A 23,061-nucleotide genomic window follows, 5' to 3' on the forward strand; every position below is an offset into this window, starting at 1 on the left:
CATTTTCCCTGATAAAATCTCCAGCCCGCTCAGTATGCTGTGTGTACTGTATGCATGCGAGTGAGATGCGGAGGAACACTGCAAAAGCCTGTGCTTTCACTAAGTGCATATAATTTTATTATCTGGGTCTACCCACTACAAATTATTGTGGGTGCTTTTTTAATTCATCTATGTTATTTTACTTTCATCTGACCTAAAGCATGACTCACATATTGACAACCTGGCTGGGCTGAAACCACTTATTTTAACTATGCCAGAAATGTGTGTCCACTCAGTGGATGGAAAACACACAGAAACGCAAATTGCACTCATTTTTTGCCCGTGTTTTCTTTCATACTCAACATCTGTGTGTGTGTTATGGGAATAAGGCACTTTGATTTAATTACAATTTATAGTTGTTCTTTTGTATGACTCCTTATGCAAAGTAGCCGGATAGCTCCTATAAATACATCCAACATAAAGTTCTCATTGAGAGCCATCACTGCAAACTCACAGCAGACGCACTATTAAAACATTGTCATTATTCTTTTACAGTATGGTTGTATTGTACATCTGAAGTGTACACTGTGAACATGCCCTCTCACCCGGCCAACTTACCTCTCCTCCCAGCGGTCGTTGGTTCAGTCCATCCTGAGTGGAGGTTTAGTCTTGTCCCGGTGCAGCGGTCCAGGTCCCGTCCTGCAGACCTCCACCGGTCCACAGACGACACTTGCGGAGCGCAGGAGCGGGCGTGAGCGTTTGTACCGCGGAGTACAGTGAAGCCCACCGGAGAGAGGCACCACACCGGAACATGGGAGTTTCTGCTTTCAAAATAAGAGAGTATACTAAAGGACTATTCTTTAATTATCAATACATCTGATTTATAGCTTCTTTTTTTATATAATCAATTAAATGTTTGGTCTATAAAATGTCGGAAAGTAGTGAAAACTCCTCATCATTATTTTCTGAAGCCAGAGTTGACGTATTCAAATAGATTTTTTTTTTTTTTTTTTTTGTCTGACCAACAGTCAAAAATACAAAAATGCTGAATTTACTGTTGTAGAAAACCAATATTCACACTGTACTGTATAGTGGAGGTTAATAGGAGCCCAGCCACAAAATTTTGTAAGAGGGAAGCAAATGGTGATATTAATTTATGACACTACAACCTTGTAGTCTGTAGCCTGCATACCTGTAGAAATTATGATGCATTACCCAAGAAGCACAGCCTTATCATTATCATAATTATCATTGTCTTTTACTGTAATTTATACCCTCATAATCTGTGTATTGCTCAATGTTCTGTGACTATGCTATCATCATCTTTGAAAATTCAGCTATTATATTTCATACAGTATAATGTCTAATATTGCATAATAAATTATCTGTATAAGAAGGCCTGAGGCTGGCCCCATGCAGCCAGCTCAAATTCATTTTGTTCATTTCTCTTCCATTCGGATCTTTATTACCCCACATGAAGAAATTCTTTTTGCAGCAAGGCAGCATAAACATATAAAATATGAGCACAATAACTGAGGAACCTGAGAGTGCTGCTACTGTGCACACAATACTCAGCACAATAAAAGGTTCAAGCTCGCCCTGAATTTAACACAGCATTTCTGTGTTGTGCCATTTTGTTGTTAACATACAACTAGTTTTACTACTTAGAGACAATAAAGAGTAGCAGGAAATAACCTGGATGTTACCCCCGTCTTGACTTTGGTGCTACAGCTTCATTGTTTTGGATTGCACAGACCCCACTGATGTATGTGCACAAAATCGTTCTTCATTTCTGTTCATATTGAAACTCAATATGTGAAAAAGTATTAAAGAGGTAACCCTTCCCTTTGAAGGCATCCTGAGCTTTAGGCAAAGGCCGCTGACATTCAGCGGCCCTGACAATGTTAAAGAACACACTGCTCACACTGCACCGAGCACCTGCACCGGGCTGTAGGGGACATTCTGCTGGGGGCTGACGCTGCAGTTTCTGTGCTTTTGCATCTCTGCAGTTCATTTGCTCACACTGTGATGTAAGAATCACATACTAGTAACCAGATTACGTTTCCTGTAGAAACACTGTAATATAATAAATCGTAGCTAGGATTCAGATAATACTGTATGTTTGCAGGTGTTTGCCATGTGGGCAGTGAGTCATGGGTTTGACAAAAGAAAGCCTGTGCTGATGAACAATTAGGCTGCCATGAAACTGACACGATGTCACTGATGGTGAACACACCTACAGTGCTGCTGTTTGTTTGCCATTTCATTAATGCTAAGTTTAATGATTCGGTCCAGACCTCCCTGCTGCAGAAGACTCACGCTGCCATCCCCTCTCTTGGTGTAGGTACATTGCTGTGTGCACTGAAAGTTGTATGATTAAGGAAAAACATACAATTATAATATACAATGTGGCTGGTGTTGATGGCATTATAGAGAACAGAGGCTGAACTAAGTTAAATTTGAAATAACATTAGAAACACCTCTGAATCTAATGCTGGCCAGTAAAGCATCTCTACAATTTAATCAAAGCCTTTGTGACAGTGTCAAATTAATGAAAAAATACGAGAGACCAAGCTCCTTGACTTGTTATAAACGATTAAGTCGTCGATGCCTCAGTATCTTATTTTGAAGGTTTTGAGCAGAGTCCTGTGTATTAACGTGGTGAGCTTGACGCTGGCGCTCAATCCGTGCAGGTCCGCCGGTCCACCCAGCGGGCCCCCCCCCCCGCCCCCCCCCCCCCCCCCACCCCTGCTCTCACATAAAGACAGCCTTGTTAGTTGCTTCAAGACACCGTTACAGCAGCAGGAAACACTACTGCCTTTCATTTCTGAAGCCAACAAGAAGTCCGACCGGCTCCGAATGTGAAGTCGACATACAGATCCGTCTTAATGTGAACTGACCTGGGGGCTGTGCTCTGCGGCCTCTGCGGGGTCCCAATCAGGCAGCAGGCAGGAAGCAAGTGCAAACAATCAGAGCAGCTGAAGTGAGATTTTCTTCATCACATCTCAGGAAGGCCAATGTCTGACGCCAGAGTACATTTTACATTGTACAGTAGAAGCAGCAGGACCACAGTGAAGAAATTTCACCTAAACTCAAGTCTGATGGTATTGGCATGAAAATATACCTGTAGTGCCAAAGGTATAGGTATGATGAAGCCTATATTATATCTCTGAATTATAATTACTGATGCATTAATCACTGTGATATAACTGTTAGACATAAGAGTCTCTGACCTCATGGAAAAGTCCACTGTCAGTGTTTGTGCACTGAATGTTTCAGCTGTTCATATCACACTGTGAAGTTTTATACTGGACCATGATTGTCTTCAAAACATGTTGCGATGCCACAAAATCGTCTTGTACGTACATATTGAACTCAGATTAACAGATTATGAGGCAACAGGCCCCTGGACACAGACACGTAAAAGGCCCCCACACCCTACATAGAATCAAAACGTTCTGCTTTCTTCATCTCTTTCAGCTAGAAACCTTTTAGTGTCTTTGTAGTTGTTTTGCATCGCTTTGTAGATGTGTCTCTTTTTGGTTGTTCTGTCTTCTCGTGGTCTGTTTCTAGCTGTTTTGTGTCTCTTTGTAGTTGATTTTTGGTCATTTTGTGTCTGTGTGGTCTCTATAATTGTCTGTGTAGTTTTTGCCTCCTTGTAGTTGTTGTGTTTCTTTGACTCAGAAACAAGGCACCCAAACCAAAAGAGACTTTCAGGTTGTTTGGCATCGGTTTCAACTACAAACAGTTTGTGTTATTATTTGTCTCTTTGTCATCATTTTTTGTTGCTGTTGTTTTACATCTATTTGTGGTTGTTTGATTGACTTTCTAACAATGAATGACGTCACTTTGCACTGAGGCTCTGAGCCCTTGGGCCTCTGGGCCTGTGCCCACAGTGAGGGGAATGAAGACACCACTGAATGTGAACAGTCTTCTAGTATCACACTGCACATGTATCATTCTGCAAAGTGAAACTCAAACGTCTAAGTGTAGTAATAATAACTATTTACTTTTACTTTAAGATGATGAACCACATCATCACAAACCTCTAGATAAAACTGTAAAAGAAATTCCCTTAAATTGATCGTACTGCTGGTGACACCTGCTGACACAATACTCATTCTATGTCAAGTGTAGCATGTGTGAGTGGTGGGATAAACTGTCTTAAATGTAGGTATGATTAAGAGAATTAAACACCATTATTTCTATATGTGACAATATAGTGACCCCACATGGTGGATTATGAAACTACAACTTACACATGGTGAGGCAGAGGAATAATGATTCAAACGAGATCAATAAAGCTCAGTTTTCTACTGGATAACACACTCTCACTTAGACGTGCAGTAGATTTCTGCGGGTTTGTTGCGCCAAATGCCCGAATCTGAATCTGGTGCTTCATTTTCCTTCTCTCTTTTTCACCTTGAGCAGTTGCATCATTTCATCCAGTGATGGATGTCGAGCTTTAAGAAAGCTCTCTCTCTCTGTACAGCCCTCTGAGACATGCCTGTGATGAAGGACGGCATAAACACACCTGAAGCTACCTGAGGAGAACCACCATCCCCGGCTGAACGTATTCCTGAGTGAAGCCTCGGGGCATTGCCTGGTGTGGCACGGAGTTCTTTGAAGACTTGCAGCATTTAATATCAAAAAGCAGACAGACCTGGGGAGACGGGCCTGTGCAGGCTCATCATAATGTCATCGTGCATGTTGGATGTTTTTTATGTACAAAGTGATAACAGCAGTGTCAGCACACACAAGGGAAAAAGGCAATTAGGGTCCAAGGATGTGCTAGCATGTTGGAAACAATGCCCTGCGGGCTTTCTGTACCTTAATGAGGCAAAGGGGAATTATCTTGTTGATATGTGTGTACGCTCTTTAACGCTATGACAGAAAATGTTTGATGAAAGACACAATGAAAATAAATCTGCATCCAAAATCACAGAATATATATATATTCTTTAATAATAACCAGTCTTAGCAACTCATGAAAAACAAAATATAAAAATATACAGGCAGCTCAAAGTAGAACTACAAGTCAAACTTTTGAGAATGTTTAGAAAGGCAAGCTCTCCGGAAAGAAGGTGCGTATTACATATGAGCAAGATTTAGCTGTATGTTTAGTTAGTGCATTAGCTTATGGAGAACATAAGCAAATAAACCTTTAAATAAACTGCAAAGCTGCTGTAGCTGGCTTGTATTATTGATATTAAACACACAGTTTCTATAAAGCAGAGCCTTTTTCATACGTGAACCACAACAGACATGCCTGAGATTTATCTTAAATGCATAGGATGGTTGGTAAAAAAAAAAAAAAGAAAAAACCCTCATTAAAACATGACTTGTGAGCAGCTTTCTCAGATTGTTTCATTTGAAGGATTTTACCATGTTACTTCTACTAAAGTGAATTTACAAAGACTATGCTTTGGTTTTGCTCAGCGCTCTCTGTGGTTACTGAAGCCCATGCGAAAAGATGGGCTGACCTTTTCCTTGTCGTTGTTTCCTAACCGTTAAAGTTCTGAAAGATCTCCGCAGCGTCCAACCAGGACCTGAAGCAGGCCAGGCCTCGGTCTCTGATCTGCTTCCTGCCCTTGTCTGTGATCACATCACCGTTCTCCTTCACGATCACCAGTTTGGGCACCGCTGTGATCTTGTAGCGCTGCTTCAACTCGCTGAGAGACAGAGAAGAGAGACAAGGACACACATTTATTATAAAAAAGAAACCTGGAACAACTGCTGCTCTGCTTCAAAAAACAAAAACATTATATGCCTGACGGTGGTGGAACCTGAAGTACATTTACTCAAGTACAGTACAGATCAAAGGGAGTTGTACTTTTGCAACTTTTGTACTTCAATTCTTCCACATTTAAGAGGAAAATATTGTAATTTTTACTCTACTACATTTATCTGACCGATGGAAAGTTGCTAGTTGCTTTGCAGATCATATAAGATAGCTAGATTCAGCTCAACTGCGGCCAGCTACACCATTAAAAATACTGCTAACATGTTAATGAGGCAGTAATATTATCCAGCACTATACTATGTAATAGAATAACTCTGACAGTGGGAATGCTTACTTTTATATTTTAAGTAAATTTGACAGTAGTAGAACGTAACAAAACTATATTCAGTCAGGTGCAGCACTGAAGTGCAAGTTTGAGATACACATACTTTATGTGTGCTGACACACACAATACACAGTCGTCTTAAAAAAACAGATGCACTGTTATTGATTAGAGCTGAAAGTTACAATTATTTTCATTATAAATGAATCTGATGATTATTTTCTTGATTAACCAATTGATCATTATCTCTAATTATCTCTATAAAATGTAAAATATAAAATGAAAATATTAAATAATGGCATCACAATTTCCAAGAGCTTAAGTGATGTCTTCATATTACTTGTTTTATCCGACCAACAGTCAAAAATCCAAACATATTCAGCGTACAATCAAACATGACAAAGAAACGCAGCAAATACTCAAAGTTGAGAAGATGAAACCAACAAATATTTGGCATTTCTGCTTAAAAAAATGACTGAAATTATTTTTAAATAGGTGCCAATAAATTTCCTCTGGAGTGACTGGAATATTTCAATTCTGCATTTTACTTTTTATGACACTTTTATACTCCACTACATACATACATATCTATATATCTATATATCTATAGATACATCTCTCTCTCTCTCTCTCTCTCTCTGTTGATCATAGGAAAATTAACCAGCAACTATTTTGATAGGTGATTACTGGTTTTTCAACCATAAATGCTCAAATACATCAATTCCTACCTTGGGATACAATGACTCAGCAAATTTTGAGTTTTCCTTTTAATTAGTTGATTGACCATGTAAATAATCAGCAGATTAATGAACTAGTTGTATCCCTATCTGATACTTTAATCCTCAATGACATAACACTGAGAGGGGTCAATGCTGCCTTCATAATGTGTGCTTTTGATGCTTCAAGCACATTTAACACATTAATTGTGTACTTCTACCTGAGCAACACTTTAAACGCAGGACTTTTATTGTGGAATTGCAATGTTTACTTCAGAAAAGTGTACTCACTTTCCTCCACCACTGATGCTTGATCTACATAAGAGGATAAGCATTTGCTCCTGTACCTCCACACACACACACACACACACACACACACACACACACACACACACACACACACACACACACACAGATTTAATTATCAAATAAATATCCACACAACACATTTGTCCAAATATTCACAAACCAACCTGGGACCTGGACACTCAAAGGCTAAAACATAAAATGAGATAAAAATATGATTAACATGGATTTGGTCAGTCTTAAAGTCACTTTTATTCTCAGCTGTGGGAGGAAGTAATCCCTGAGAGGGTGACCCTGGTAAGCATTTTACATAAGCTGGAGCACAGCCTAAAAAGCTGCACAGACAATAGTGTTAAATCCTCATGAGATACACGACAAATAAAGCTCAACCAACTGCAGCCAGTTATGTTTTTGACATATTATGTTGAGCTCAAAAATCACCGTGTAAAATATTTAATTAAGAGAAAGTGAAAGGAAACTTTCCAAGTTAGATAATCAAAACTTTTGATCTCATTTTAATACTGACTGTTTGTAGTCGTCCGTCCAGGGCAGAGCGAGCCAGTCTCCGTGCATGTCGTGGTAGTATTCAACCATATCATCGCTCGACTTGTCAGAGGAGACAAAGACTATTTCAAACTGAGCAGGAGGCTCACTCTCTTCCACCAGTTCCGTGTAGAAATCACACAGGATGGGCGTGAAGTCCCGACAAGGCGGACACCATCCTGCAGAAAAGTAGATCCCCACCACTTTATTCCTCAACGCCTCCTCGGGCTCGACGAAATCCCCGTCTTTATTCAGGAGTGTCCGCCCGGCAAATACCTCCACCATGTCTGCTAAGCTCTCCGGCGCACTTCAAGTTAAAGTCCGGGAGATTTGACAGCTCTAAGTGTAGTTTTAGCTCATTTCCCCACCCCCCCGCCCCCCCGGTTTAGATTCAACACCTCGACGCTGTTGTTGTTGTTGTTCTTCTTCTTCTTCTTCAGAAAACGTGGTAACTCTCTGAAGAAGGTTCTCCCACTTTCCTCTAATGTTCGCCTTTCAGTGAAAGCTACTTACAGCCAATCCCGGTAATCACCTGTGGACCAATGAGGACACCGGACGACGGTGTTGTGGTTCGTTAACCACGTGGGTTTCAGGAGGAGAGAGCTGATCATGCGTGAGCGGCAGCGGCTGTGCGACACCTCGCAGCACTTTCAGGCAGCGGTCACCGACGCATGCGTAGTTTTGTTTTGGTTTTGTTTTGTAATTTTTTTTTTGTTTTTAATAACACAACAAATATTTCAGTCTTTGTATCTTTGTAAAATATATAAGCACCAGTAACCATAAAAACTAAACAAAAATAAATAAATAAATAAATAAAAATAATGATGTAGAAAAACATTCATAGAAAAAGCAAAAAAGAAGAAAATAAAGAAATAAATAAATACATTAAACGAAATAATGATATACAGAACATAGAACGTTCATAGAAATGGAAAAAGAAAATTACAACAAATACCCAATAAATAAAATTAACACGTGAATTAAAATAGCGTAATAATTATAAGAACAACATTTATAGAAAAAGCAAAAAAAAAGGAAAACTGAATGAATGAATTTCTAAATAAACATAAATTAACATGATAACTATAAGAATAACAGGAAAAAAAGGAAAACAAACAAATCAATAGATAAACTCATGAATTAAAACAATGACATACAATAATAAGCCACCTAAGGAGAAAACTAACAAATAAACAAAATTATAAATAAGAACAACACCACAAAAAAAAAGAAAATAAACATATAAATAAATGAATTCCATACATAAAATAATCATGCTCTTATACAAATTTCATAAAAATAATTTGATGGCTCAAACCAAAAGTAAAACCACACTCACCCTGAGTGAATTGTACATTTTCATGTGACATGTATTTGGTGCAAAAACTGGAAGAGTACATTAAGTATGCAAGAGTTTAATAGTGTACAATGATAAACAAGCTCGCTAATAAAATGACTACAAATTTAAAGAAAATGTATATGTCCAAATTATTGTTTGGGGTCAAATATATATCTGTATGCAGTTTATAGTTTTCATTTCACATTTAGCAAAGAAAGCTAAAACACTTATAAAGTTTGTGTATAAAGTACATATGGAGGTCAGTGTGCTTCCTTGTCTCCTTTGAAGAGAAGGGCTGAGGTCATTTGGAAAGAAACCCGGCCACTCCTTTCTTGTCGAGCGTTTGCTGGAGTCAAGGGCTGTGTTGAAAGACTGAACTGGACTAAGTGGACTTCTTTTTTTTTTTTTTAACAAGGAATTCTTCTTCCAAAACAATTTCCATCAACATGACCTCTAACTCTAATTTATCCAACATGCGACGGCTGGTAGAACAACTGAAGCTTGAGGCCAGTGTGGAACGAATCAAGGTAAAGCAAAAGAAATTAAACAGAAGATGATATCAGAGCGTTAGAGCTCAGGGTCTACTAACTTGTTTTTCTTGATTTATTTAATTTTGTTAAGACTGTCCTAGACGTAAGACTTTACAGACTGATGTTTTGCTTCTATTTTGTATAAAATATTAATTTGTATCAGCATGGTCATTCCTTACAGTTAGAAAATCACTATATGCTATTAATAACAATTACTTTGTCACCCGGTTGTGGAAAATCCAGCAAACTTCTTTTTTTTCTTTACCTCTTTGGTTTATTCTGGAGAGCCCTCCTTACTAGTGAGTCATAAATAAACTGTAAAATAAGTCACCATGTCTACATAAATAAACGTTAGTAAGTCATAAAGTTACACAGGTTTCATGTCTGTTGTTACAAATGTTAACAGGCCTTTAATAAAATGTCTTGTGTTTTCAGCCTTTAAAGAAAAAAAACCCCAAATCTTATTGTAATCCATCAAGTTGACAGTTGCACGTGTTAATAAGATGATTATATAGGGACTTTGATCTAGATGACCTGCAGCCCTTTTCCACAACCTGGCAAACCAAAAGCAATTCTTATCATTGGCTTATAACTGAGATTTAAAGTGTTAATAAATGATTTATTTATAAATCCCTTAATTAATGCATATTAACCCTTTACAAAAGGTGGCTTATCAGAAAGTGATACCATATAAACTAACATCTCTGTGTTTGTATTCCCAGGTGTCCCAGGCAGCTGCAGAGCTCCAGCAGTACTGTCTGCAGAATGCAGGGAAAGACGCCCTGTTGGTCGGCGTGCCCACTGGCAGCAACCCCTTCAGAGAACCACGCTCCTGTGCTGTAGTGTGAAGGTCAGAATCCGCTAAGTTCACAGCCTTTATTTGTAAGTAAACACCTATTACCGATGTTGCTGAATTTCAAATGAGAAATAAAAAGTTTTGCACTTTTTGCAGAGGAAGAAGAAGTGGACATGTCTCACTCACAGAAGAAAAGAATTCAGTTTTATTTTTTTAGCCATTTTTATATGATTTTCATGTTCATGTTTTTGAAAAAAAAAAACCATAAAAAATTAACACATATTTTTTGAATACACGTCTTTTCTTTCTTTTTACTGTATAGCCATTCACATTTTTTAACACATTAAAAAACATTATGTAGTTCATCTCAGTCTTTCTTTAAATACCTTTTGAAAACTATATAAGTGTGATCACTACTTTACACAGTGGACAGTTGCAGAGTCATATAGTGATTGTCTATGGGTTGTACAAAGCGGATGTTTATAGCCCGGCTCTAAATTACACCCTGGAATCTCACAGCGTCAGAGCTTCCTGATGTTCACTCTAAGTTAGGAGCACAGCCAGAGAGAGGAAACTAGCTCTTCCTGTCCAAAACTGCAAAGACACTCAACACAGAGTTAAACTTCAATCAGTCTTTGAGCTTTTTAAAGCTTTTTGGACTTATTTATACTCTTATACTTAAGGTCAAGGCTTTGCTGGATTAGAAATAGAATATGAATCATCATTGTATAGAAATTGGACTATATGAATCATGTTGCCCATTTTATTTGAGTGTGTTTAGTCATCTAAATCAGTGCCTGTTTATTCTATTCATTTGTGTATATACTATTTAATATGGGTCTTGTTACATAGATATGTGAAGGTGTAGATTGCCCCAGAAACAGTCTAAATCAGCATAAAAGATGTCTAGCCAGTCATGAGATGGCTCTCTACTTTGTCACTTCCCTTTCCTCTCAGTACACTTCTGGACGAGTCTCAATAGTTTTCCCATTTTAATGCCTCCTCTCCCAACAACCTTTGTTTGAATATGGCCTATAACACACTGAGAGGATGAGATCCTCCTTTTGAGAATGAAATCACTTTTATGTGATTTAAAATTAAATAGGTCAAAAAATTTACATTATCTACAATATGAAATTTATCCTAAATGTTATTACTTTTATTATTTCTAGCATATTCCTACATGTACTTGATATTATTTACCCTTTTAAATAGTCTTTGAATTGAAACATATTTTACATTACAGGAGGTTTTTGAAATTTTAAAAATACGATTTTAAAATGTAACATTTATTTCTACGGTGGCCGTCCAGAGATTTATGGTTTTAGATGTAGGTTGGAGATTTATGGGCATTAACAGAGTTTTCTCTTTCGTGCTGGATAAACAAGTTCTTGCACATCTTGATGTTTTTGGCACAGCATGCACACGCTGTTGCTCTTTTGTCATGTTCTGTGCCAAATAGGTTGCCTGTTTCTCATATGCAGATTTAATCATAGGAATGGAATGAGAAAAACACAGAGAGGTTTAATTATAAACTTAAGGTGGCTGGCCGTACAGAGGCATTGTGAAAATGAAAGACTAAGAAAGGTTACCATACAAACCAAGAGTCCGAATTTAAGGTGTTAGAAAACGTGTTAAAAGTATCTATTTAATTCATAAGAGGAAAATGTCAACTTATGCCATCTGCTGGTCATGTTTAGAGAAATTACCAGCATTCAGTTTTACCAAGGCAGCAAAGTAACAATACCCCTGAGTAGAAATACTCAGTTATGGAATAGAAGTTCAAGTCCTGAATCGAAAATGTTACTTAGGTTAAAGTATGTAAGTATTATCAGCAAAATGTATCTAAAGTATCAAAAGTTAGAATATCCAGTTTTGAAAAAGCTAACTACACACAAAACATATGATGCATTGTTACAGCATGTCAGATAAATGTAGTTGAGTTAAGTAAAACAATTCCCTCTGGAATGTATTGAAGCAGAAGTACAAAGTGTCATGAAATGGAAACACCCAGGTGAAGTACAAGTATTAGTCGTAGCCACTTGAATTTTCACATTAATGAATCTCCTACATTTATCTACTTTCTGTTGGTGCAGGGATCCTGCAAATCTCAGGTCACATTTTAACATGTTCCTCTGAAAGGCAGTGCAATTGAAAGTATGTATTCTTAAGTATCTGGCTGTTAAACAGGTTGTTGTTTATTGTCAATGAACGCTCCGCCTTTCACTTCATTAAGAAAAGGAAAGTCAGGTATAAAGGTACAGTTGTTCTTTGACAGAGAAACAACCTGAGTTGCTTGAATGGTGTGGCATTCTCCTTTAAAGTCGTGGGCGGGGAGCAGAGAGCAGAGTTGGGTTTCGGTGCCACCCCTTTTCTATTCTCACACTCGCTGTAGTTGCAGTCCAGTCACAGTCCAGAGAGCCACTTTGGCCTGTACGCCTGCTTTGGTTACAGCCTCAAGCTCTCCTGTTTGACTATGTGCTTAACTCTCATCAATGAAGGACCACAACACAACCCACCACTGGGGAACTTCCACAGCTTGTCCACACCTTTTGCATAGGTCATTGACCTCTGAGGAAGGATTGATCAGGTTTGACTTCTACTCACCAATGACACTGAACTTTCATGTATTGGATCAGCACTTACATCAAGTGAGGAGATGGCCAAGGTGTACCGACTGTATGTGGGAATACTAACAGGTAAGGTTTACTGTTGTTTTATCCTTTTACTTGAATCAGCGTTTACCTTCTCTTGTAAACAGAGGGCTGGTTTATAGTATAATATAATTATTATCATCGCGGAGTTTGGCAACCTCAGACAGACACAAAGTGGTGTTTACTTGTAACTACACATGATAAATTTTCAACACATGCTCTTTGTGACAGTTTTCCTCACATATAGTTCCACTGTATGGGTTTGATAGCTGGCACACTTTACACCTGATGTGTAATTCAGCCACACCAGGTTTGAAGATAGTGCTCCAACTGCTACAATAGACTTCAGTGTTGGTTAATGATTGAATGAAGAGTCCATACACCAGCAATATATCCCTTGTGATTACTAATCATTGTCAAAACAGGCTTCCCCAATGTGGAATGAATATGCCATTTGGTATATATATATGTTTATACAATCAGTGGTTAAGCTCTTATGTATTTAAAGTGCTTTGACCAGGGTAGTTAGTATGGCTTGTGTTTAGAGTAGTAAAGGTGTGTGTTATATTGAAATAGGTTGACTGTGACAGGAGTGGGCCAAGGGAAATATAAGGCTGAATGCCATCATGACTCACCATCTTTTCACCAATAACTCAGATTATGATTATGTTTTTTTCCCATCATCTCTTACGTAGCTCCTATACAGTAGGTTGGATATGGTCACAAATTGGTTGAATCTGTTTCTTGTGATTGTGTGTGTTTGTGTGTGTGATGGGCTTTTGTGCGTTTGCGTTTGTCGCTGCAGCTCTGGCCTTATGCAAACACTGCCTGGCACAGGGGAATGCCACCGACGAGTCTGCCAATCGAACTGTGTCCCACTGTCATCGCCATGGCAACAGAGACAATTGCACAGGTAGATATGGACAGGAGGTGAGGGGCGGTTCCTGCACCGTGTCATAAATGGTTGGCTGCTTTCAAGGTTTAAGGTGGAGGTTTAATAGAAGAATGGGCAAAGCACACCTGTGCACAGACACACTTCACAGGAAAGGAAAAGAATTAGGAAAATATAGAGACAGAGGCAGTTCATTATGGAGGAGTCATATTCTAGGCTGTCCGGAGAGCAGAACTGGGTTGCACCAGCGATTCATAAATAATCACTAAGTTTGAACAAGCCCTTTTGAAGTTCTTTGTAACTACAAGCTAGTTTCAAAGTAATGAGTTTTAAATTAGCTTGTTAGCTAATTAAGACTTCATTGATGTGTAAATAGGTTGTAAATAGGTTCCGGACAGTATCCAGACTTTTTGCAGCCTTGTGCTAAAATCATTCAAATTAATTTTTCCCTCATTAATCTACTCTTAATTCCCCATAATGAAAAAGCTGAAATACAATTTTTGACATAAGTATTTAAACCCTTTACTACAATGCTTGACATGCAGCTCAGTTGCCTCCCATTTCTGTTCATCACCTTTGAGATGGCTCTACACCTTGACTGGTGTCCACTCTCCGTAATTTCAATTGATTGGACACACCTGTCTATACAAAGTCTTACAGCTGACAATGCATGTCAGAGCAAAAACTAAGCCGTGAGGAGGAAGAAACTGCCCACAGAGCTCAGAGACAGGAGAGTGTCAAAATGTAGATCTGAGGAAGGCTACAAAAACATTTCTGCTGCATTGAAGGTAACAATTCTTAAATGGAAGAACAACCAAGAGCAATCAAGGGAGAAGGGCCTTTGTAAGAGAGGTGACCAAGAACCCGATGGTCACTCTGGCTGAGCTCCAGAGATCCTGTGTCCTCAGTGGAGTTTGTTAAAAAGCACCTAAAAGACCCTCAGACTGTGATAAACAAAATTCTCTGGTGAAACTAAGAACAGTTTGGCCTGAAATCTAAGCGTCATATCTGGAGGAAACCAGGCACCACTCACAACCTGGCCAATACCATCCCAACTGTGAAGCATGGTGGTGGCAGCACCGAGCTGTGGGGGTGTTCAGCAGCAGGGACAGTGAGATCAGCATTTAGAGAAAGCTGTACAGTGCAAAGTACAGAGAAATATTCAGTGAAAACCTGGTCCAGAGTGCTCTGCACATCTCTGGAAAGACCTGAAAATGGCTGTCTACTGACGGTCCCCATCCAACCTAACAGAGCCTGAGAGGAACAAATATTTTTCAGCTTAAACCCGGATAGCAAAAATGAAACTTCTGGCCCAACATATCCCTGAGTCCTCGGCCCAAGTCTGGCCCATTTACTTCCAGATCTGGACAGATTCTGGCTGTTATCCTCTGGTGTTGTCTGACAGCCGCGAGATTTTCTGTGTGTGCGCCAGAATTGGTCCAGATGTGGAAGTAGCATCTGATAATAATGCTGTATATGGGCCAGATTTGGGCCGTGGAACCAGGTGTATACTGGACCAGAGGAAAACAAGCATGTGGCCCAACTATGGACTGGATTGATTTTGCTATCTAGGAAGGAACCTTTCTAAAAAATGAATTAGTCAATGTTTTGGTGTTTCCCAAACTATTCCCTTAAACTTTGTAACTGGATATTCCTCCTTTCAGTCCTGAGGTCACGGCAGCAAGCCGAATATCATGTTTCGACTAACAACTGAAGCGCTCTCATTGATGTCACCTGAACAGCAGTATTGTTTTACAAGCTCGTTTTCAAAGATAATCTCCTGGGAATGGATTGTAAAGATAGTGGCAGCCTGTGGTATGAGAAGCACTAACTGGTGGTAACTGGTGGTCAGAAGTTCAGCATTATTGGCCTTCTAGCAGCTGCGGGGTGTGTTTTAGTGTGTGTTGTTGTGAGTAGGCTAGACAAGGAGAATGGAAATTTTATTGTATCCCAACTGTATCATGTGTTTCATTTAGTGAAGAATTATATTAATTGAGGCACGAGATTGATGAGACCTTGATGACACCAGGCTTTTCCTGGCACTGGATGATCAATCTTCCTCTTGGGATCGAATTGCGAAGTTTCTATTTATAATATCAGGCCATGCCAGGAGGGGACGGTGCAAGTTAGAGAAGCATGACTCAGTTAAAGAAACAGATGAGCATTTAAGGAAATGCATTTGTTCGCTTTATTGCCAAAAGTTAGTTGAGAAGATTGATACTGCTCTCATGTCTGTACACGAAACAGAGACTGTCTCAAGAAAAACATTATTTATCACTCGTTTCAGTAAATGCCCAAAAATGACATATGCTTGTGTTGAAGTGACATAGGCCTATAGCAACTGCGAAAATGTGTTGTTTAATTTCTCCGGCAGACACAACGGATACGGGGCAGTGGAATGGCCACTTCTCAAAATGTCCCGAGGATCTAATGCACTACTGTGTCCATGGAGAGTGCCGTTACATTAAAGAACAGAAGACGCCATCTTGCAGGTGAGAAACATCCACTGAAGAAAGATACAGATGATGACTACACAGAGAACTACACAGAGTTAGATGTCACTTGGTAAAAAGGACATGAAGGACAAACTTGGCAACAAAGGAGTAAGACGATGCCATTACAGATAAGATGAAAGAGAAACTGTTTGGTTTTTTTGTTAGTTATGTTCCTCCTCTGTAATGGGTTTTGAATGTTACAGTACGTTCTGACATATTTGGAGAAGGAGACAAACAGATAATTGTAAGGAAACCCGACAGGATATCATGTGAAAATAAAAGCCATCAAAGTTGTCTTCTTTCTGTCTTTGTCTCAGGTGTCAGCGAGGTTACATTGGCTCCAGGTGTGAATATGTGGACCTGGACTTGCGGATAGGAGAGAAACGACAAATCATCATCGTCTGTGTCATCGCCGGCCTCGTTTTTCTCATGCTGCTCATTGTATTCATCTGCATCTGTTCACAGTAAGCCCGTGTGTTTGTTTCTACTAATGTAGAAAATGCACTTAGAGGAACAGTTTGACATTTTGGAAACTACATATATTCCCGCTCTTGCCAAGAGGGAGACAGTGGTGCACATCATAAGATCTTCAGCTGAGTATTTGGATGCTTATTGAAATGCACCTTTGAATTCATAGTTAAATGTATGTACACAGGCGTTGTTGTTTTTTTAAAGAAGCAGACATTTTCTAAAATAGTTGTTGATCTTTTGTAATAACAATTGAACTAGTTTCATGTTAACCCAAGCCATAGAAGAGATCCAGCTGTGAGTCATGTTACATTGCCTATGGGAAAAATGAATGGGACTCCCACTTTACAGCTCTATTGCTGTTTTTAGATTTTCGCTTTTGTATGAATTAAACAAATGAGACCTAACAGTAATAAGTGCACTTTAGAGGTGCTGGTAGGTGGATTTTGTTACCCCTGGACAGAGTGAGGCTAGCTGCTTTCCCCTGTCTTTATGCTAAGTTAAGCTAACTGGCTGTAGCTTCATATTTAGCATTTAGACGTAAAAGTTATATCAATCATCTAGCTTTCGGCAAGACATTGATTGAAGTTTGTCCCAAACCTCTGGAACTATTCCTTTACATGCATGATGTATGATTACAACAGTGGTTGTGCTATTTCTGCTGCCTATAAATGATTATAGGTCCATGGGACCTCTGTGTGATGAGTCGGTTTCTCTGTAAGTCGTAGGTACAGATTGTGTTGGCGGAGGGGAAGACGGAGGGAAGAACCAAGGAATGGGACAGAGAAGCTCAGCATGATGGATACCAGAGCAACACACACAACATTAACGACTCAAGACTCAACAGAGCCACCTCACACCAATGCAGTATGAGGAGTGTGTATGAGCACGTGTGCGTCCACAAGTCTGCGAGTTGTTTAGATTTGAAGGATTTTGCCCGTCATGTGACAGCTGCTGCCTTTTGTCTCACAGTGACGGCAGTGTGCTATAGGAGGTGCCGCTGTCCTCGACAGGGCTGAGGCCTGCTCCATAGAGGGACATTTGTGGATAAAGTGTGTCTCTGGCAGCTTTGGATGAAGCACGAGCACAGGATTTTGTACCCCCTTCTCTTAAAAGGCAGCCTTGTCGGAAACTTCAGAGCAAAGAAGATGCCTTCCTGGATTTATGATAAACACAAAGTGTAGTCCTGTTTTTGTGCTGGCAAGGACGTTTTTTTTCCAATACTGTGGTGCAACAGGCACGCGTAGCCTGTCACTAAGTGCCGCTGACTGTACAGCACCAAATAAATTGTTGCTATGTTGGAAAGAGCTGTGACACCAGCTGGCAGCCAGTGATCACAGTTGATCATGATATTGGTCTGTGTGGGGGACACTTAGATGCTGAAAAATGAGAGGAAAGGGACTATGTGAAGATGCTATGCTCTCTTTAGGGCACTGTTGTCATGTAAATAAATCTCTGAATGTATAGAAATACAAGTACCAGCAGAACAGTATACTGTATTCTTGTGTCATATTATTTCTATTTTGTTTACTGCTACTTTTGCTAGTGTTTTGTGACAAATGCACAGTATTGATATTTCAAAATATGAATCACAAAATCATCAGTTATGATCACTTCTTCCTCTGTTCACAGCAACGTCTCCATGTACGCTCACACAGAATATTGTTACTTGTAAACATTAGCAATGCAAGAAGAGTCTCCTATATTATTAAAGGTTGCAGTTCTGGACTCTTGGGTTGGTTGAGGACAAGGAGAACTTGTGCTGGAGGCTTTTTTGATCTGTATATTTGGAGCCGGGCAGCCTCGGAGCTACAGAGGCAGAACAGCCGAGCCTGTGTGTGGAGGCTCGACTGAGGTGAAAGTGCTCCACTGTATGAGACAGTTTCCAAACTGCCAGCCTTTCACTGGTAAAGTGTATCTGTATGTGTATTAAGTCTGTATCTAAATGTAGAATCGGGAGAGTTAGGTGAAAGCCAGTGAAGTCTGCTCCTGCTGTTTATATTAATAAATATGTCACCTGTACATGTGCCGGCCATGTAGATTATTTTTCAAACAACTCCGCAGGAAACTAAAATCTATTGCAATGAGACCACACAGTGTTTTATGAGGAAAGTTACTCAGTGTTACTTGGTGTTTATTAAGAAATGTTACTCAGCATGACCTCAGTTTGTTTTGCTTTCATCACAATCCAGTGAGCACCAGTTCACAAGACCAGGGCTGACTTGCGATCCTCCACTGTGTCAGATTCTCCAGAATGCTCAATGAACTCTGCTATAACTAATACAATACACTACTTACAATATTACTACATAAACAAATGGGCAAGAACTGTAATGATTATGTGAAGTACAATCACCTTTCACATGATTGTACTTTGGTTATATTGTATTGTTGTGTTGCTATGGTGCTACATTAGCCAGTAAATTCCAGAGAATAAATTCCAGAGAGTATTAACATACTACAGTGTCATTCGCTGACATAATGTGATTTAATCCACTGGGTACAAGGGACTCATCTTGTATCTTCATCTTGTCCTTAAAGTTTCAAATGCAATTCTTTAAAATGTGCAAGTCAGTCTGCCAAAATGTACTGATGTGTCTGTCTGAGGAACTTACCCTTAGCTAGTATATGAAGTAATATGAAAAATCAACACATGGCTGCACCAACCTAGATTCATTTTACAGAGGCAGAGGCCTGACTAACTCTCCCTTGGCCTCTGTTGCCTTGAAATATTTTGTTCAAAATGCCTGAAAAAGTAAACTAATTTCAAAGCAAATATGAAGTTAAGTTTGAGGAGAATGGATTAAAAAGCAATAAAACACTTTTATACACTGATAACACTGACAAGAAGCAAGTTTCTCACATCGTTATTTTGGTGTGATGATAGTGGTATCTTTTCAGAGTGAAACAGAACTTAAGGCTGCATGTTTTTCCTAACAAGAACACTGACCCACAGTTTTGTATTCAGCAAGGACATCTATTCTGTCCTCTGTTTACAATGAAGGTGTTAGGATCTTTGACCTAATTTCAGGTGGCCTATGCGCCCGGCTGTCTTCAAAAGAGTGACAGCTGTGGAATGCTGGAGTTTCTATATGAAGGGTGTGTCTGCAGGACTTAGAAATGAGGCTGATAAGAGCGACAGATACCAGCCAAACTGTTTGGAACGGAGACGCAGTAAAAATCTCTTTCATAAACCTGTGGTGTAATTTTGAAATGCTTCAGTAGACTTCTAGTGGATATTAGACCTTGGATAAATGAGACTACAGGGATCATTCAGTACAGTTTACACGCTGACTGCTAATAGTTCCATCTGTTCTCCTCTGGTATGTCTGCAAGCTGGTGGCTCTAACAGCTGCTCAGTGACTACTAAACAGTTTGACCGAAAGATACTGCACCACACAGGGCACCACATAACTGGAAGTGAAAAAAAAAGGGGTTGGGGGGGTGGGGGGGGGGGGGGGGGGGGGGGGGGGGGTCAATCAATCAGTTTCTGTACCGTTTTTGTAGTTTGCATGAATACCACTGGAGGTCAGCAGAACACAACAGCCTTCAAAAATACTGAATGTACACATTAATTCTGTCAGTGTTGAAATCTTAGGACATTTGTTCAAGTAATTTACTTCTGTGCAATTTTAGGGCATTTTTTTTTCAGTTTTATGCTTCTTTACACTTCTACTTTACCACATTTCAGAGGGAAATATTTCTTTGACATAGTTGCTAGTTACTTTGCTGATTAAGATTTCAAAATACCTATAATGAGCATATACGTTATGATGTATTGTATCAAACCCCAAGAGTATATAAAATGTTTAAATTAGTTGCCTCAACCAGATGTCACATTAAAACTTTAAGGCCTCTGTCATAATGACAAAAGACAAAACACCATAAACACAAACTATTCTGCTTGCATGGATATTTTTACTTTTATATAATTTTACTTTTATAGAATGCAGGACTTTAATTGTAACAGCATGGTATTTTACTTAAGTTACAGATCTGTATACATCTTGAACTACTGGATTTTATATTTCACAAAAGCTATTTCTGATGGCATATTTCTAAAAGAGCTAAAATCACCTTTAACAGCTACTACACTACAATTTCTTCTAACACAAGTGTAATTAGTTTAATTGTTATTAGTACCAGAAGTAACAAAAGGGAATGGTTATGATTTTTTTCTTATAAACTTAAGCTAAATATATTTTTGGAAAGTTGGTATTGTAATCATAGAGGTTTTACGTGTCTGGGGGATAAATACAGTGTGAATGCTGTAACTGTCATTGTGCCTCAGTAAATTCATCCCCTTCATGACAACAGCTGTCAACTGAAGACATCTTACAAAATCCAGGAGGATCAGGAAACCATTACAGGGATGACAGGTAGCTGTGATTGGAGCAGGTACCAGTTATAGCAGAGATTTTTCCTGTCTCAGACTTTTATTCTTCTCCCTAAGTGCTGCAGAGGCTCAGAGAGGATCTGACGTGTTGATTTGTGGTGCATGAGCCCAAAACGAAAGGGCAAATGTTTGGTGAAGGAATATTACACAGATGATTCGGGTTTCCTTCTGTCTCATTTTGATGCCAACAAATAGAAAATGGATCAGTGAGCAAACATATCAATATGGATGGAGGTCTTGCCCTCCTGACTTCCTGGATATTGAGCAGAGATTTGGTTTCCTTGTCATTCAGTTATCATCACCACTGATGATACATTATTTTTACTACATGATCTTGTCTGTCCTATCAAATCAAATATACAGTACGATGAATACTGTAAAACTACATCTAGAAACTGACCCATACATGTTGATATTTATACTCTCACTGTCTCTCTCACTCTTGTCTCATACAGCACTCAGCTTCAATGCATCCATACTCAATCCATCGATGATAGATGAACATGTTCATCTATAATTTTTTGCACCCTCTGAACTAAACTTTCAGATGATATCTTTAACAGGATAAGAAATAGAAATTTGACTTTCTCTGCCTAGAAAGAAATACTGTATTGGAAACCTTACAATCCAAGAAGAATCTGATACTTTTTCAACAAACCATGGACAAAACACCAGTCAGTCTATGAGGACGTATGCTTGTGATAGAGACAGAAAGAGTTTTTTTTTCTGCTGGATGTGTAAAGGTTGTAGCAGTTACAACTTTATAAGCTCATGCAGTATGAACTGTGAAGGCTTGATGGTGTGTTTCTGCCTCCTGGTGGTGCGAAAATGCATACTGTGCATTAAATCCATATGTGGAAAACAATTTAAAGCATACCTATTGAAGAGGACCATGGTAAACATTACCTGCTAAACATCAGAACATGTTTGCCATTGTCACTGTAAGCATGTAAGCATCCTTCCTTTAACATTTAGCTCAAAGCATTACTGTGCCTAACTACAGCCTCACAGGGCTGTTAGCATGTAGATCCTTGAAAGTCACTGCATCAGCCATATACAGATATCTGCGTACACCGTATACCTTTTTGTTTTGTGGTGCAGAATCCTGCAATAAGAAATCAGTCAGTCTATTTAGTCAGTCCAGTCTATTTTCTCTCCCAACTTTTCTCCAACTCACTTCCCAGAACCAAACAGAAACATTAAGCAAAGAAAGCCTAAATACACAGTGGAATGACTTACCTTTCAGTAGCATGAGTTTCTCACTGGTAGTCTTATTAAAGCATGGGCATCAGTTCAGGCAACAGATTGTGTGGGGGTATCCCAGCATGCCAGCAGCCTGTCAGACAGAAGTGAACTGCACCAAATTAGGCTAGTTGCATATTAAACCACAAAACTCTCACAAAATGTTTACCCAGTGTCTTGCTGAACAGTATTATTGATGGTAGTGGAAAATTTCAGTTTTTAGCTTCCTTTTAAAGCCAATTATGGTTTGGGCAGATTTGATATCCACTGGGAGCTGGTTCTGGCAGTGGGCAGCATAGGCCCACTGATGGCCATTGCACCCTGTTTAGTTTTAAAACTAGGCACCACTAACTGACCAGCTCCTGCAGATCTTGGAGATCCATTAGGCTCATATACATCAAACATTTTAGAAATATATTTAGGGCCTAGACCATTTAGTGGTGTGTCAGTTCTGTATCTGACTGGAAGCCAGTGCAAAGACCTAAGAATTGGAGTAATAAGCTCTCTTTTCTTGGTTTTAGCTAGAATCCTTGCAGCAGCATTGTGAATAATCTGTAGCTGTCTAATAATCTTATAATAATCAACTCTGGAGGATCTAAAGGCATGAATAAGTTTCTCTAAGTCTTGGTTTGACACAAGG

At 39.2% G+C, this 23,061-nt stretch overlaps 4 protein-coding genes across 4 annotated transcripts in view; 2 read left to right on the forward strand and 2 right to left on the reverse strand.

The window, feature by feature from the left end:
• The window catches only part of csgalnact1a (chondroitin sulfate N-acetylgalactosaminyltransferase 1a), a 32,255-nt gene extending 31,520 nt beyond the window's left edge, over window positions 1–735 (reverse strand). The window contains exon 1 of the mRNA XM_071466946.1: window positions 598–735. The gene's annotated coding sequence lies outside the window, so the exon portion shown is untranslated. The remainder of the gene's footprint in view (window positions 1–597) is intronic.
• A 4,183-nt stretch (window positions 736–4,918) lies between these two features.
• On the reverse strand, window positions 4,919–8,207 carry nxnl2 (nucleoredoxin like 2). Its single transcript, XM_071466633.1, has 2 exons — window positions 7,593–8,207; window positions 4,919–5,651 (listed from the first exon to the last, which is right to left on the reverse strand). The coding sequence occupies exons 1-2, from the start codon at window positions 7,892–7,894 to the stop codon at window positions 5,483–5,485; spliced, it is 471 nt and encodes a 156-aa protein (XP_071322734.1). The 5' UTR covers window positions 7,895–8,207; the 3' UTR covers window positions 4,919–5,482.
• A 1,063-nt stretch (window positions 8,208–9,270) lies between these two features.
• On the forward strand, window positions 9,271–10,556 carry gng10 (guanine nucleotide binding protein (G protein), gamma 10). Its single transcript, XM_071466332.1, has 3 exons — window positions 9,271–9,475; window positions 10,201–10,328; window positions 10,431–10,556. Exons 1-2 carry the CDS (start codon window positions 9,395–9,397, stop codon window positions 10,324–10,326), a joined length of 207 nt encoding a protein of 68 aa, XP_071322433.1. The 5' UTR covers window positions 9,271–9,394; the 3' UTR covers window positions 10,327–10,328; window positions 10,431–10,556.
• A 140-nt stretch (window positions 10,557–10,696) lies between these two features.
• btc (betacellulin, epidermal growth factor family member) lies at window positions 10,697–18,805 on the forward strand. Its single transcript, XM_071466331.1, has 5 exons — window positions 10,697–12,973; window positions 13,734–13,841; window positions 16,195–16,312; window positions 16,633–16,779; window positions 17,506–18,805. Exons 1-5 carry the CDS (start codon window positions 12,934–12,936, stop codon window positions 17,654–17,656), a joined length of 564 nt encoding a protein of 187 aa, XP_071322432.1. The 5' UTR covers window positions 10,697–12,933; the 3' UTR covers window positions 17,657–18,805.
• Window positions 18,806–23,061: the final 4,256 nt, after the last annotated feature.

Source organism: Trachinotus anak, unplaced genomic scaffold (assembly GCF_046630095.1).
Source record: "Trachinotus anak isolate AG129_WGS33_773 ecotype Australia unplaced genomic scaffold, CSIRO_AGI_Tana_v1 ptg000028l, whole genome shotgun sequence".
In the NCBI taxonomy this organism is placed as follows: domain Eukaryota; kingdom Metazoa; phylum Chordata; class Actinopteri; order Carangiformes; family Carangidae; genus Trachinotus; species Trachinotus anak.

What these genes read in the sequence shown, in the direction of transcription:
- nxnl2 (XM_071466633.1), bottom strand. Translation starts at nt 7,894, where the DNA reads ATGGTGGAGGTATTTGCCGGGCGGACACTCCTGAATAAAGACGGGGAT. An exon ending in TGGACGGACGACTACAAACA is followed by an intron (nt 5,652 to 7,592) that starts GTCAGTATTAAA and finishes TCTGTCTCTCAG; the next exon opens with CGAGTTGAAGCAGCGCTACA.
- gng10 (XM_071466332.1), top strand. Translation starts at nt 9,395, where the DNA reads ATGACCTCTAACTCTAATTTATCCAACATGCGACGGCTGGTAGAACAA. An exon ending in CCAGTGTGGAACGAATCAAG is followed by an intron (nt 9,476 to 10,200) that starts GTAAAGCAAAAG and finishes TTGTATTCCCAG; the next exon opens with GTGTCCCAGGCAGCTGCAGA.
- btc (XM_071466331.1), top strand. Translation starts at nt 12,934, where the DNA reads ATGGCCAAGGTGTACCGACTGTATGTGGGAATACTAACAG. An exon ending in CAGAAGACGCCATCTTGCAG is followed by an intron (nt 16,313 to 16,632) that starts GTGAGAAACATC and finishes TCTTTGTCTCAG; the next exon opens with GTGTCAGCGAGGTTACATTG. An exon ending in TTCATCTGCATCTGTTCACA is followed by an intron (nt 16,780 to 17,505) that starts GTAAGCCCGTGT and finishes TTTCTCTGTAAG; the next exon opens with TCGTAGGTACAGATTGTGTT.